We start from the raw sequence: 16857 nt of genomic DNA, 5'->3' as shown, positions 1-16857 counted from the left end.
AAGACAGCATGGTAGGGTTGAGACTGAAACTCCCCCATCTTGTAAGCAACTGTTCACTATTAAAAATCTGTCACTTCCCCTAGGGGGGCAGAACTTGTATCTCCTTCTGTTTTTGAAGAAAATTCTGTTTGGTCAGTTTCCAGTTATTTGGTCTTATGTCTAAGGCCCTACCAAATTCTCAGTCCATTTTTGATCAATTTCACAATCATAGGATTTTAAAAATTGTAAATTTCATTATTTCAGACATTTAAATCTGAAATTTTATGGTTTTGTAACTGTAGGGGTCCTGACCCAGAAGCGAGTTGTGATGGGGTGGGGCGGGGGGGTCATAACGTTGTAGGGGGGTTGCAGTATTGCCTCCCTTATTTCTGCACTGCTGCTAGAGGCGGCGCTTGCCTTCAGAGATGGACAGCCGAAAAGTGGTGGCTGCTGGCTGGAAGCCCAGCTCTGAAGGCAGTGCTGCCTCCAGCAGCTGTGCAGAAGTAAGGATGGTATAATATGGCATCACCACCCTTACTTCTGTGCTGCTGCTGGAAGGGCACTGCCTTCTGAGCTGGGTACCTGGCCAGCAGTTGCTACTCTCCGGCCATCCAGCTCTGTAGGCAGTGCCGGAGTAAAGCTGGCAATACCTTGACCGCCCCCACAATAACCTTGTGCCTCCCATTTGGGTTGGGACCCCCAGTTTGAGAAAATCCTGTTCTCCCCTGTGAAATCTGTATAGTGTATGGTAAAGGTTCACAAGATCAGATTTCATGGTCCATGACGCGTTTTTCACAGCTGTGAATTTTGGTAGGGCCTTACTTGCGTAGCTTGACAGTTAATGACTTCCATTTCTCAGAAACTCTCCAGCATAGTGGAGCTATAACAGGAGGATAGCGTGGAGGGAAAGGGAACAGGAAGAAACTGCTTCCTTGTGCCCAGATCAATGACTCAACAAGACTTGTAGGTGGAGGGAGGAACGCCAACAAAGGCTGCTGGAGTACAGCCCCACAGGAGATTTGGCATGACTGATAACTCAAGGTGAAGTGGAAAAGCTGCTTTCTGGAATAGTGTAGGCAGGTCATAGAGTAGTGGAAGCAGGGTGGCAATGACTTCCAGGAGTAGGAAGGCAGTGCTTCTTGTTAAAGAGCATGATTCCCTGCTGAGAAATACAAATATCTTTCCTAGCCGTCACTCTAAAACGGCTTTGCTGCATCCAGAGAACACTGCCTGGAACATGTCCTTTAAGAAACCTCATTTCCTCTTTTAAACAAAGGAATTTCTAAACTTGCACAAATGACAGGACAAATGTGCCTTCTATTCACTACATGGTAGCATGACTACCCATAAACTTCTTATCTCCAGTTCACTTCCTCTATTGCTTCCTTCTCTTCTCTGCCTACTCCTTATCAGCAACAGTGCCAACAGCTGTTTTCTTTAAACAAGCTACTGACTTGTCCTAGCAGAGTTTCCAGTTTGTGGGAAGCACCTTCACTTCTGTGCAACAATGGAGGCAATTCCTTTGATGCTATTGTAACAGGATTCTGGAAGACAAGAGGCTTCCTCTGATTATACTAACAGCGAAACCGCTTGAAGGATGTAGAGCAAGCATCCTGTATAGAATCTCTGCCAGTTACACAAGTTAGTTCTGTGGAGAACCGCTTAGTGATGGGTGAAGTTTCCTTGCATGTGGTGGTTTGTAACCAAATGGTCACTAGTATTTCTCCTCATCTTGCTTCCTGATTTTGATAGTGTTAACTGTCTGAAACCCAGAAATCTCAGACTTGCATTGTTTCACTGCACAAAGCTAAAGGATGATCGTCTGTCTGTTTCCTTAGCACTGGGAGGGAGTGTTGAGCTCTGCTTAAGTATTTACCTTGCCTGGTGTAAGGGAAGAGGTAACAGGTGGAGGAAGAAAGAGGGTTACTTTTCTGCCCTGAGGCAAAAGCTCTCAGCTGTTGCCCCTTTCCCACAATAAATCTAACTACATGACGAATATGGCAGTCTTGTCCAACTAGCTGATTGCGCCAGGTCCTCTTTATCTAGTCCAGAATAACTATGGCCTATAACCACCCTCCTCTGTGCACTTGCTGGGTTTGGAAATCATTCCCAACTGATGGGCTAGCTGGCTGTGACCACACTATCTATTTAACAAGGTTTTAGTGGGCTCTGAGTGTGGGTTTCAGTGTCTTGTAAAGTGTATGTATTGGCAGCAAAGTAACGCTAAAGCAACAGTCTCCTTTTTCAAGATACCAAATGGCAGAAACACTAAACTGTAGGGATGACACTGGGGTTTTGCTATTGGGGGAGAGGGTGGAGGGCTGTTGTAAAGTTTCTGGTCCCAGCCAGCCTCCTGGGCAATGGAAAACATTCCTATTTGGCTTTCTCCCATTTTGATTAGCTTGTGGGGGAGGTTTGATGCAGCAGCCAGTGGTATGGGAGGAATCTACACTGAGAACAGAAGATGAAAGAGCTCAGTGCTCTGCAAGGACTGGAGACATTCAGGATTAATGGCTGTGCCCCTTTCTCCTTTCAGGGTCCAATATGCAGGGAATCATTCATGGTATAAATGCTTTTAGAGAGAGATAGCAAGCTGTTAACTCCGAATGGAGTACAGTTACCTCTTGAGCTGATAAAGCAGAAACCCTATATGTAAATTTGTTTGGATTCTGGATTTTTTTGGTTTCACTGAGTTTATAGTATCTTAATAAGCAGCCTGTTCAGATTTAGGGGTTGGGATAGAAGGATTGCTTTTATTCTGATTTAAACTAATCCAGAAATTGTTTAACCCTTTGTTTTGTGTTCAATCTGATGCACTACCTTTCAGAACTGGGCATTCTGGCAGGCTGCTGTCGAGGCCCCCTTACCAAAGGTGCACCAGTGCCTATATTATAGTTCAATAGGATTAAGTTGCTTGTGGGAAACTTAATCCAGAGCACTGCTGTGACCTAGAGGCATTGTGGAAAATTTGCCATATTTAAAGTGGTACTGTTTTTATCCCCAGTCTACTGTTATGGGGCCTTGAGGGGACCTCAGAATTCTGCTCTTGTGGACAAACTTTGGAAATCCTCCTGTGTAATAGTTACCATATTTGTGTGTGGGAGTGAAATACCCAGGGTGCCTAAGTGCTTTAATTCTCCTGATGTCTGGAACCTTGAGTACCTAAGGGTTTGAATGCTTTCAGAGCAAGTATCAGAGGGGTAGCCATGTTAGTCTGGATCTGAAAGAGTGGCAAAGAGCCCTGTGGCACCTTATAGGCTAACAGAAGTATTGGAGCATAAGCTTTCATGGGTGAATACCCACTTCATCGGATGAATCAGACGAGATGGGCATTCACCCACGAAAGCTTATGCTCTAATATGTCTGTTAGTCTATAAGGTGCCACAGGACTCGTTGCCGCTCTTTCAGAGGAAGTGGCTTTATTGCAGTGAAGAGTTGAAGGATAATGGTTTTATATGGAGAGGTCTTAAGCATGCATAGCATTACTCTAATGCAGCAGATGTGCATAAAAGGGTGTCTGTATAAATTCTTTTATCCTCAAATCTCTAAACAATTGAGTGTAGCATCTTCAGTAGATCTATTTGGAAAAGTCATTTCAGAGCTGTTAGAATGGAGTCAGTTCAAGCTAGTTGGGAAGCTTTGTTCACCTGCTCAAGATGCTGGTGAAGAATCTTCTCTATGAAATACTGATGTAGGGCTAGACTGTCCAGACATGACACCAATGTCTAAACCTCACAAAATGGCTGTTGAAATGTCACACTAAACCTTGGCAACAACATTTGGGGTCAACAGGGAGTACAATTAGTCCCTAATGGCTTCTTCAAAACTTCTCCCTAGAAGAGTGCTGCTGCTTTTTGTTCCTAATGCACCTCTCAGGTCTGGCTCTGTGTCTATTCCCTCCCTGCCAGCTTGTCTCACTTCAGCAGGCAGAACAAGTAGCAGGGAGAGTCTGTTTCCCACATGTCCAATCCACTGCTAAAAACCCAACAATTGATCGCTGAGACAAATCTTAAAAATATGGAGCATATTAAATGCTCCTTGATTTCCATAGATTAGCCCTCAGTGATTTTTAAATAGCCAGTTTACTGCTGGTAGTCACTTGGGAGCTAGCCAATCTAAGGGCTAAAGGGACTGGAATATCCAAGGGTACATCTGCACTGCATAAAAAACCAAACCCATGGCAATTAGTATTAGAGCCTAGGTCAACTGATTCAGGCTTTTGCAACGGGGCTAAATGTATAAATAGCAATGTAGATGTTCCTGCTTGGGCTCTGAGAGCCATCCCCTTCCCTGGGTCTCAGAGCCCAAATGGGAACATCTACATTGCAATTTTTTTTTTTTTTTATTTTGCCTGGTAGTGTGAACAAGAGTCAATTGATGTTCACTGTCATGGACGTGTTTAGTAATGTAAACATTTCCTGAAGTACTGAAGTTTCAGATGCAAATAAAATTTTACCTTAAGGGGAGGAATGCCCCTAGATATTCTGCACTAGGACAACTTTAGGTTCTAGTTTAGAAGTATATGTAACCTCTTTAGATTCTATAGGGAGTCTTATCAGAGCTGTGCAGAAGCTTCCTTTTAAAGAGGACACTGTTGCATATGGCTCACTAAGAGGCACAAAGTGGGTGGGGAAAAATAGCCTGCCAAACTGGATTGGAGAACTAAACTGATCAAGTAATGTTACTCTTATGTTACATGTGGCACTTCTAGAGTTTGAGAGAGAAAATACTGTAGCGACTGCTCCATGGATTTGAATAAATTGATTAATTGAATCACAAGTGTTTAAACTCAATACACCGGACCCTCGCTAGAACACATGTCTATATAGCGCCAATTTGCATATAATGTGGTCGCAGCCATGGATCCCAAATTTAATTAGTTTAATTTCAATTCATTTTAATGCAGTCCCTATGTTAACGCAGTACCACACATGGATCACAAATCCCATGTTCTAGTGAGGGTCCGGTGTATTAACACCCTTATCCCTCTCTGGGAAGGGAGATTGATGCTCTTCACAGAGGCCCTTTCCTGGTTGCCACATTTCATAGGAAATATCAAGTCCCCTTGGTCTGATACTGTAGAGTTTGAGCATGAATTGCAGACTCCAACGAGAGACTGATGAATTGAAATTAATTTTCAAACTGGACACCACTAAATTAGGCTTGAACAAAGACTGGGTGTGGATGGGTCATTACACAAAGTAAAACTATTTCCCCATGCTTATTCCCCCCCTCCCCAGCACTATTACTCGCACCTTCTTGTCAACTGTTGGAAATGAGCCATCCTGATTTTCACTACAAAAGGTTTTTTTCCTCCTGCTGATAATAGCTTACCTTAATTGATCACACTCCTTATAGTGTGTATGGCAACACCTATTTTTTTCATGTTTTCTCTGTGTGTGATCTTCCTACTGTATTTTCCACTGTATGCATCCAATGAAGTGAGTTTTAGCCCACGAAAGCTTATGCTCAAATTTGTTAGTCTCTAAGGTGCCACAAGTACTCCTCATTCTTTTTACTTAGTTTATAATTCTCAGATGTTTACATATTTCCTAAATTTGAGTAAACAGTTTTTTGCTTTTCTGGTTTTGCTCAGTTTGACTGGACTGACCCAACCAGCATTTCATCTTTTGTGTCAAACTTGTATGTGCGGAACTATCTGCTCCCCTAAGAGCTCTGCCCCTTGTATGTCCCTGGATGCTTAACGCTTGGCGACTGCTATGCAGTAAATATCTGAACTGGTTCTCCACCAGCTACATAGCGGTTCAGTTGCTAGATGTGGCAGCAGAACTGTGGGTTATGGGAGACTGAGTGTAGGGTTTTAGTTGTTGTGTGTGGGTTTGGTTTTTTTAACAGCATGGAAGGGTCCAGTTAAATTCCCACTAAAATGGAAGGAAAACTACCAGTGATTTCTTTGGCAATTTGTGCAGGGCTCTACAATAATACAAAGCAAGAGGCATTATTAAGTTTTTGGTTGCTTGTCATACAGAATGTTTCTTTTCAGTGGTGTCTACATGTGAATTGGGTGATAAGATTAATGTAGCTTTTGATTTCCATAGTTTGATTTTTTTTTTATAGGGGAATGTCTTCTCTCAGATTGCACACAGGAATAGTAACCAATTTGCAAGTGTCTTTTTGCTTTGAAACACCATTTCTATTTGAGCAAAGAACATAGAAAATCCTTTACCCATTTGCTTTGTGCTGCTTACTATGCACCTTTTGGTTGGTTCTTATAAACCAAAGCTGAAGTACTTTTAGCCAGTTTGCAGCACTTTAGCCCAGACTGTCAGCCCCTCTGCTGAATATGGTATTGGCACCATGAGAACAGGAGCATGCATACTTTTTTTTTTTTTCCTTTCAGAACTCCCCAAACATTTGTGTAACCTAAAATTGCAGGTAGAAACCTTTTATTTTCGCATTTTCTTGTTTCCAGGTTCAGGCATGGAATGTTGGAGGAGGGGATCTGGTCCAAGAATGTCTGGGGGAAATAAGCTTAGATGTTTCCGTCAATAGATGGAACAACTTGTGTATATTTAACTTTCGTACAAATCTTTCTGCTTCAGATAGCATGACGCTGAGACTTGACTTCAGGTGATTCTTCCCTTGTCCATTCCTAGAAGTTCTGTTGCTATCCCAGTCCAAGGTCACCTTCATATTAATTCTGGTTTCAGATCTTGGATTTTGACTGTCTACGCTAACATTTTACTTCCAAGTTTTTTCCCAGTTGGAGTGATGTGATAGACTGCCTGCTGGCTTTTTAACCACAGTGCTTCTAACCCTGCTTGCAGCATGGCTAGATGGCATGCATGTTCAAATACTACTGGTCGGGCTGTGCTGACACTCACACCAATGGAGTGGCTGTGGGGAGAAATTTGAAATAAAATGCAAGTGTAGATAAGGCCACTGGGTAGAGCCCTAAAGCAGCCTGCTCTGTGTGTGGGGGGGGAAAAGCTGTAATAAGACTACATGGTAAAATCAGATGTGTGAGGGGAGGGTGAAGGACTGAAGTGCTTCATGGATCAAACCTTTTCATTTTAAGGCTAAATCAGTCTCGCGCTCTCACTTCAGCTCAATCCCCTCATTTGGTTAGCCTGTCAGTTGCTTAAATTGGACTGCATGCACTAGCAGCAGTGTCAGAGGAGCATTTAGTAATGGAAACCAAGAAGACTAGGCATTTTATCTGGCCTCTCTTCTGCCAGACGTTATGTTCCATGGTTAGGAGGTGGGTGGTACCATTTAGCAATGGTTAAGCTTTTTGCCTTAATGAGACAGCTATAGGCTGGGGATTGCAAGCCAAGCCATTGCCTTTCAGATACACTTCCTCTTAGCTGAAAAGATGATGTCACCGTTGTGTGAAAGCTATATTACTTCTCCTTTTATGGAGATGTACAGGCTCAAAATCTGAGTTCCTCATGCAGAGGAAGTGGGTGATAAAGGCCTTTTAGGATGTTCTGTAACTAAGATGCTTAGCATAAACTGAATGTTCTGTTCTAGCCTTCTGATTTCTCTTCCTTCACACCCCCAAATCCTCCAAAACAAAACCACCTGAGCTGAGGTTATAGCCACTTGCCCATTGTACTAGCATATGCAAAAGCAGTCCCAGAACTCATACAGTCCATTTGCTATCTCACAGTACAATGTTTCATTGAGGATTTTTACATACATCTCCTTGTAAAAATCAACTTTTGGCTTGATATTTTTGTGCGAATGCTTTCAGATCCTGGAACCAACCTAAATGCACTCTATCTGGGGACTACAGAGGTTAAGAATGGTTCTTTTTTGCATAGGCAAAAAAAGAAATGTATGTAATATGCAGTTAGAGTATTATTGTACACCTTGAATTTGAAGACTGTACTTTCTGGATCCTTGAGATTACTTTGCAAGTACTCTGAGGTTATTATTACTGTGGTAATAAGAACTAAATAAAGCTTAGATAGAAATATTTTTGCCAGCTGGTCTAAAGAACAGAATTGTTGCTGCAATTAGACTAATGGTTTACTTAGTAAATATGTAATTCAGAGGAGTGACTTAGAAAAAGAATCTGCTTTTCAGGCAATTACCTTATAGTAAGCAATTGAAGTTGTTACCCAGTATGAGTAACTTGCATGTTCCACTAGTTTTGGAGATGTGGGAGGTGGGCCTCCAAGAAAATGGATGCTTCTACTTCTGGCAACTGAAGTTTGACTTTGGCCGTGGTTATGCAAGAAAAATCAGAGGGTTGTATGGAATATGCAACATCCTGGAATTTAGAGCAAGTGCCTCTTAAAGTGGAGCAACTTCTAAGAGCTGCTGCTTTTGTAGCAATTTAACTCTTTTTGGCCTTCTGCTAGGTTCCTACTTTCTGTGGCTCAGCACAGCATTTGAGTCTTCTGTCCCTACACAATTAGAAGGATTCCAGCTATCCCAGTGATGGCTGTTTTGCAGTGCTGGGAAAGAATTTCTCCTTAGATTCCAAACTGGAATGTTTCCTTTTATGGTAGTGTCTGCATACTGCTGTGACTTGCATGCACTCGCAGGTACATTCCTAGTGGCTTAAAGCGGAGGTGACTCACAGCTGCAGCTGGTCATGGGGAAAGCAAATGGGAGGGGGTCACATAGCACTGAAAGGGTTCACCCTTACAGTCTCTAGGGTTTTGCCTGGATGGTCACCAACTAGTATGTCTAATTCTATTAGTAAGGTGTGAAGAGGAGAAACTCTATTTACCATCCACCTGTGGAGGATATTAACTAGACTGCTGCTGTGTCACCATCTCCCTCCCTCATGAGAGATTCTAAAACATTCTTCTAGGCCAGCAGTTTTCAAACTTCATTGCACTGCACCCCTTTCTGACAACAAAAATTACTACATGACCCAGGGTCATGTAGTAAGAGTCTGAGCCCCACTGCCCAGAGCTAAAGCACTCAGGCTTCGGCTTCAGCCCTGGGTCCCAGTGAGTAATGCTGGCCTTGGCAACCCCATTAAAATGGGGTCATGACCCACTTTGGGGTCCCAACCCACAGTCTGAGAACAGCTGCTCCAGACAAAGTGTCTGCCAGGGCATTTGATTTGTGTAAGTTTGATTCTAGTGTCCATCAACTCTGTTCTATTTGACATCTGGCTTATGTGGCTGTTTGCCAGTGTTTTATCACGAAGGATATGGATGTTACCTTTTTGACTCAAATAGGCTTCCTACATGAGCCCCTGAATAAGCTCTTCTGGCAAATGAGCTGCTCATCACTTAGTCAAGTTTTCAAAAGCCATAGCTACATATGAATGTGCTGCAAAAACCAGCCATGTCTGTCCTATTATTGAATACAACACCTGGGGCTATGTGCAGATGAGTCATTAGTTATTCCCTGATGCACCCTCCAAGTGCCCAGTCATGCAGAATCCTGGCGCGTACCTTGGTGATCCATTGACCGCCTGGAGACCTTAATGGGTGTGGCCTTCTGAACTGCTTAGAGGTCTGTCCTTGTATCTGTCATTCAGCTGTGGATTTCTTAAAGAACTACATTGAACATACCTTAAATCTTCAGTGACTGAAGTCTGCCACTTCATTATAGGTTTCAGAGTAGCAGCCATGTTGGTCTGTATTCACAAAAGGAAAAGGAGGACTTGTGGCACCTTAGAGACTAACAAATTTATTTGAGCATAAGCTTTCGTGAGCTTATAGCTATAGCTCACAAAAGCTTATGCTCAGATAAATTTGTTAGTCTCTCTAAGGTGCCACAAGTCCTCCTTTTCTTTTCACTTCATTATAGGTAGTTATACCTAATTGTTAAGGTTGCCAGATGCTTAATTTTAAGACCCTATTTTCTTTTTTATGATTTTGCCAGACTTAAACCATTTAGGCTGAGACTTTCCATGCCCAATGTCGGCCTTGCACTAAATATTTTTGGCAAGTTTCAGTAAAATGGTTGTCACTTCTGAGGACAAAATTTGGGAAAATACATTTTTTTTTTGACTTTTTTAAAAAACAAAAACCGCTCTTGCCACAGTTTTAATTAAGTCCTACCATGTCCATGTTTTAAAGCAGGGACCTGAAATTTGCTTGGGGTGAGTGTCCTGGTGTCTGATGTGCCTTTTGCCGTTGGGTAACTTTTTACAGGAAGGGGCTAGATCCTTGGATGTATAAACAGGAGTAGGAAGGTGATTAATTTTTTTTGTTTTTGTTTTTAAACCTCTGTGTATGGCATTGGTGAGACTGATACTGGAATACAGACCAGAGTGCTGGTATCAAAATTTTTAAAAGGATATTGAAAAACTGGAGAGGGTGCAGTAAAGAGCCACAAACTAACTATTTGAAAGTTGGAAAAAAATGCCTTACAGTGAAACTTAGAGCTCAGTCTGCTTATCTTTCAAAAAGAAAATTGAGAGATGACTTGATTACAGTGTACAAGGGGAGAAAATACTAGGTACTGCAGAGCACTTTAGTTTGCTTGAGGAAAGGCATAACAAGAACAAATGTCAGGAAGCCGAAGCCAGACAAATTAGAAATAAAGGCACAAATTTAACAGGTTGTTTAACCATTAGAACGTGTATCAGGGAAATTTGTGGATTCTCCATTTCTTGATATCTTCAAATCAAGACTGGATATCTTTCTGGAAGTTTTAGTCAAAAAGTTATTGGGCTAAATATATGGGTAACAGGGTGAAATAGAATGGCCTGTAATACAAAGGTAAGACTAGATCTAATAATCCCTTCTGCTTTTAACCTCTATGAACACTGATAAATTCAGAGCATCTGAAAGCCTCAGCACATCATGCTCAGACTTGGTTGGCAGCTAAATTTTTGAAGATTCAGTCTGCACAGAGCATACTACATCCCCATAGCTCCCATGTGAAACCAGACTTCACAGAAGCAGTGCTGTCCCCACAGTAACTGAGCATCTTCCATTCCTAGGTTAGGACTCTCCCTGCAATTGCATAGCACTGGGCTCCAACTGAGCATGGAAACTCTGTCCTGTGCTCTGTCTCCCCCTACTGATACCCAGCCAGCATGGAGGAAGAAGCTACCTGAATGAGGAACAGGGGAGGGGAAAATGATTAAATACTGGGTAGTGGAGGGGGAAAAGAAAGCATAGGAGCTGGGGGGCGAAAAGGGGGGGAGAGGAGGTGGGGGGGTGGAGACAGGAATGGGGGCGGAGGGGGAAGATAATAGGAAGTGGCTCCTACCATTCCTGTCCCCATAGCCATGTAAGGGGAAGATGAGACTGGTAGGGATGCAGGGGGAACCTTGAACAGGAGGAGCCAGGGAAGGAAGGTGGAAACTAAGGGTGGGGGAGATGAAAGGGAAGAGGCTGGGACATAAGGGTGTTTGTGAAGATAAATTCACTAATGTCTTCATAACATCTGAGATTTTTTTACAGCACAATAATAAAGCCTATGCAGAAACTAATAGTTGTGTATTGGATGTAGGGTTTGGATTGTGCACAGTAAATAATGTATGCAGCCACATATTGAAATGTTAAGTAGTTACCCATTCAGTGAGCACCATCCATTCTGCACTGAATGAGGGTGTTTGTGTTGGTGGGGGTGGGGGGATGGTATTTGTTCATGTAATTGAATACTCACAGTGCATATACACAAGGGATCCAAATTTGGGTTAATGGTCAACCTTAATTCTGGTACTTCCTGTATTTGACATTGCAACCTTAATGTTCTTTTAATGCGGTGGGTTTTTGTGTAGTAGTACAGTGCCTCAGTCCTGAACTTGCCACATATGAAATGGCTAAAGCAAAAACCTTGAGTCACTTTTTTCACCCTAGCATCCCTATCACAGCTAAAGCTATAGTCAATTCTTAGGCCTCCCTTGCTTCAAAGGATAGGTCAATGTCCATAGTAGCCTTGTGGCAGGATTTGAGTTGCAGGGCCTATTCTGCATTTGGAAGCAAATAGTTCAGGAGGCACAGGAACAAATCAGGAGTAGGGATTCTATTCACACCCTGGAAAAAGCAAAGTAACAATTACCTTGTTTTGTGGTGAACTAGATACATCTGGACAGGTAAAACTAAAATGATGATGGTGCTACCTTCAGGACTTTGGGAGAGGGGAGGAACTATGCCAAGATTTAGAGGTGACTGGTCATACTTCTGAAGACGCTTGCATGAGGATGCTTAGTGACTTTTGCTCCATTTTTTTTTTGGGGAGTGCTAGCATACCCTCTGAACTTAATAGCTTTTGTAGTGCAGGCAGAAGTGAGTTTTGGCCTGTCTGATCCTGTGTGTTTCTCATTTTAGATCGAGAGGATCAGTCCATTCTGTGCACGTGAGTATTTACATTCTTCAGCTTGTCTTGCTGTCGACTCCCGTTAAAATCCTGCTGGAGGGCTTAATTGGGGGTTTACTGGAGTCAGTATGTCACATGATACTGTAGAGGCTAGGGAACATTTTGCCTGTTTAAATCCTACCATTAGCATCCCTTCCCTGCCTACATCTCACCTCTTTCTGCACAAGGATTGTCTCTGGCATGAATGAGCAGGAAATAGGTGATCTTAAGGTGACCGCCTAGTGGAGATGTTACTTTATTGATGCTTGGAAAGGACTTTGGAAGAACTGGGGTAGCAGTGGTGTATATTCAGTCAACAGCCATGTGCTCTCATTCATGCTATCTAGGCTGAGGTTGTAGGGAATAATGTGCTTATTCAACACTGCAGTTTCCTCTGCCGAGCCTAATAGTAAGACTGATCCCTCAAACCCTGTTAAGTTCTGGTTCTGAAGGAGTTAACTACAGTTCTTTTGTTTAGGGAAATTCCTTTTAGAATTCACTTAATTGCCTTTGGGTTGTGTCCTTCCCCCCCCCCCCCCCCAATTATTCCTCAACCACTTGCATGTGAAGGCTGCCAAGTGACTGGAAAGTAAAATTACCTTTATTCTTTCCTTCCCTGCCCCTCCTACCCCCAAAGTCACGAGAAACTGGCTGAGCAATAGGACTAGAGCACAGTACTGGTTGCTCTACTGTTCACTTAATGTGTTCAGGTTCTCTGTTAGGGCAGGTATCTCAAAAAGCAATGTTTAATGGCAAGAATGCAACTAAAAGCACTGGTCAGCTGACAAGCATGTTGGGTTTAAAAATGTGAATGCATTTTCCCACATCTTGTTCTTGAATGAATCCCAGGCTCTGTCTTTACAGAGGTGAATCAGGAGCTGGTAAGACTGAGAACACCAAGAAGGTCATTCAATATTTGGCTCATGTTGCTTCCTCACACAAGAGTAAAAAAGACCAGGTAAGTGCTTGTGTTCACTACAAGGATGCTGCACTGTCATGCTGAGCACCTACAAGCTATGGTATGCTAGGATATACCTTGGTTAATACTGGCTGAATAAAACACTAGGTACCAACTTGTGCATAGGGGAGTGAGGAGACAATGAACTATGGAGCCATAACAATTTTTGTGTGGCTTTAAATACCTCACAAGTCGGGCCGCCATTCTCCCTCATAATTCCATTGACTTCAGTGGAGATACAGCAGTTTTTTTCAAAGTATTTTGGTTTCATAGGTGGGTGTGTATAGGGGCACAGTTTACAAACCATCACGTATTGGTCTTCTGACTTGTTCATATAATCTGTGACCAATCCAAGCAACTTAAGTGACCCACTCCCTGGAGATGTGGTCTTCTTTATTCTACTCCCTTGTATCTTGGGGCTGGTTGTGAAATCTGTTCTATAAGCAGTCTCTCCAATGTGGAGATGTTCATAGATATGAGCTGAAGATTTGACTGAAACTATAACAACTTTTTAAATGGATGAAAAGTATCTAAATACATTAGAACAAGGGGTCTTTGCAGTTGTCTCACTTATATTTTTTTCCCCTCCCTCTCCCCTTGATGGATTATGACCGAACTCATCAGTTGTATCCTCTTAGGTGAGCTGCACGTTTACTGCACGTTCTGCACCAGGAATGCATTTTGTCCCATTGTGTGACTTGAGCACCTTTTCACTTCACACCAGTGTCACTTTCTGCAGCTAGAACAGTCCCATAGACAACTCAGTTCTGTTTTTATGATGCACAATAACCTTTTGTGAGATGCTGTCAATTAGAGATTTCAATTATGTCAAGTTCACTCATCTAGTCTGCACTCAAGGTCTCTTGTAGAACTTCCCAAGTACACTGTAGAGAAACTGTTCCTGTATAGTGAACTAACTAAGGGGAGTTGAACTGAACCTAGCTTTCCTAGAACTGCATATAGAGCCTCTGGTGTGCATGGTGTTCCTAACCAGACGGAGTTGACTGGCTGTGTAGCCTTCCACCACAGCAAGTTAGCTGTGGGTGCAGTTGCTGGGAAAGGTCAGGAAGCTGCTGCCCTGAGTGTACTGGATGTTCCAACACAATGAGCTTGTTAGCCAGAGTTACACACATGGGAAATGCAGTTAACTTCTGAGCTTTATAACAAAACACAGATGCCAAGTGCATCTTCAATATCTCTATGTAGAAACCTCCTCTTAGTAACTTAATAGCCATGCTGTGTGTGTGTATAAGGTATATGAAAAGGATACTCTCTGCATGCAGATGTGTGTGTATGTATATGTAAGCACACCATTCTAATGAGTGGCTTCTGGAATCAAAACAAACATAGCCTTCCATGTGCCAGACTTTGAGATATACAAAAGCTTTTGCCATGGCCTTTCAGTAGCTGTATTTATTTAGAAACAATTTTGCTTTTGTTTTTTTTGTTTTTGTTTTTCTTGGAATGTGTTTGCGGGGGGGGGGGAAGAGAAAGGGGAGGAAGGATCATGGGATTGGGAGTTAAGCATTCTGCTGCTGCTTACTCTCAAGTGAAACTTCAGTCGTCTAAGCAGACCAAGGATCTGGTTACAGTATAAACCAGCCTTTAGCTGGGCTTATCGAATGACTTCTCTGAGTTCAAGCTCCATTTGGAAGATTCTCTTAAGCAATCCTGCAGCTCACTTTAACTCTGCTGGCTCCATGTTGGTTACCAGCCTTTCCAATGAGGATTAGAACTATTCAGGTTCCTTAATGTTAGATGGTAATGAGCCCTCTCTGTAGCCCTGCTGACCTTCACACTCCCTAGGCCTGACTCCGGATTCTAACTCTGGTTGTCTACAGATTAGTATAGTAACTTTTGAGACATCTGTTCACCTATCACAGGGTGGGCAAAATTTTTGGCCTGAGGGCCACATCTGGGTATGGAAATTGTATGGTGGGCCATGCATGCTCACAAAATTGGGGTTGAGGGCTTTGGTTGGGGAGGGGCAGGTTCTGGGGTGGGGCCAGAAATGTGGAGTTCAGGGTGCAGGAGGGGACTCCGGGCTGGGGCAGGGGGTTGGGGGTGAAGTCTCAGGGTTGGGGGTTTAGGCTTTGGGGTGGGGGTGGGGATGAGGGATTGGGGTGCAGGAAGGTGTTATGGACTGGGATCAAGGGGTTCAGAAGGGGATCAAGGCTGGGACAGGGGGTTAGGGCGCAGGAGGGGCTCAGGGCTGCAGACTCTAGGCAGCGCTTACCTGAAGCAGCGGCATGTGCCTCCTCTGGCTCCTACACGTGGTGCGGCCAGGTGCCTCTGCACGCTGCCCCGTCTGCTGCTGCTGCCGCCACCCCTGCAGGTCCCATTGGCCGCAGTTCCCAGCCAGTGGGCGCTGTGGGGGTGGCGCTTGGGCTGGGGGCAGTGCATGGAGCCCCCTGGCTGCTCCTAAATTTAGGAGCCAGAAGGGGGACATGCCACTGCTTCCAGGAGCTGTGTGGTGCAATGCTACACACATGCCAAGTGGCCCCCAGCCCCACTCCCCGGCTGGAGCGCCAGAGTGGGGCAAGCCCCAGACTCCACGCCCCAGCAGGAGCTTGAGGGATAGATTAAATCTGCTGGCAGGCTGGATGTGGCCCATGGGTCGTAGTTTGCCCACCCTGACGTATCACTACCCAAGGGAACAAGTCTGCAGACTCTGCTTGTGCTATCCCCCAAGGCCACTAGATTAGGCCCTGCTGCTGGTACCATTAGACTGAGGATGTAGCATGAATCTTGGTCTCCTGCATGGGCAGTGCAATACAGTAATGGTGTGACATTTGGTAGCCTAGAGTCTTTTGTGTTTCTGGTGTCTTTTGGTCAAGAGATTCAATTTACAACTCAAGTCTCTGCTTTCCTACTTTTTTCAAACAAAAACAGCTTTTCTAAAGCCCTTCTCTCAGCTGCGGTGGTGGTGGTAGGGGATTTCTATTGAGTTGCAGATTCTAAGAAAAGGAGTACTTGTGGCACCCTAGAGACTAACAAATTTATTTGAGCATAAGCTTTCATGAGCTACAGCTCACTTCATCGGATGCATTTGATTGAAAAAATTTTAGTCTCTAAGGTGCCACAAGTACTCCTTTTCTTTTTGCGAATACAGACTAACACGGCTGCTACTCTGAAAAAAGATTCTAAAGCAATGATTGATGTTTTAGGTGATTCCCCCCCCCTCCCATCACTGCATTTATGGTGGTAAGTACTACTAGGCAGGGTGATGCTGCATTTAGAGTATACAGCATTCCATTAAAATCCCTGTTTTCACTTAATCAAATTGTGTATTGGGGAATGGGGCAGTTGAGTTGTGGTTGAAGCTTTCCATGTTTGCTGTCTACCTCGCTTCACCAGTCTCGAATCATAGGCGAGTAGAGTACTATTTCCAAAAACTAAGTTATAACTTTTTTGCAATCAGAAATGCAAATGCCATGTCGCAACTCTGGCAGTTTTTATCATGAGTGATGTGGTGCCTGGTGCTGTTTTCTTAAAGCTCCAGCTGCTGGAATCATGTTTCTTTGGAATCTTTTTTTCCTATTTTAAAGGAAGTTTGTAGCTCTCCTGGCTGTAGAGAAAAGCTTGCAATCGTGAACCATAAAGGCTCAAAAACCAGGAAGAAAATAAGAAACCAAAACTTTTTTTAAATTGAATGATATTTTTAAGTTAATCTC

The 16857-nt window shown here is 43.4% G+C and overlaps 1 protein-coding gene across 1 annotated transcript in view; it reads left to right on the top strand.

The window, feature by feature from the left end:
- The window catches only part of MYH9 (myosin heavy chain 9), a 92757-nt gene that overhangs the window by 27124 nt on the left and 48776 nt on the right, over window positions 1-16857 (top strand). The window contains 2 exon segments of the mRNA XM_038386686.2: window positions 12198-12225; window positions 13090-13183. Coding sequence (XP_038242614.2) covers window positions 12198-12225; window positions 13090-13183 — 122 coding nt within the window.

The sequence above is a fragment of the Dermochelys coriacea genome, chromosome 1 (genome assembly GCF_009764565.3).
Source record: "Dermochelys coriacea isolate rDerCor1 chromosome 1, rDerCor1.pri.v4, whole genome shotgun sequence".
NCBI classification, from domain to species: domain Eukaryota; kingdom Metazoa; phylum Chordata; order Testudines; family Dermochelyidae; genus Dermochelys; species Dermochelys coriacea.
Note: the sequence above shows the minus strand (reverse complement) of the source record. Positions and strands in the feature narration are given on the sequence as shown.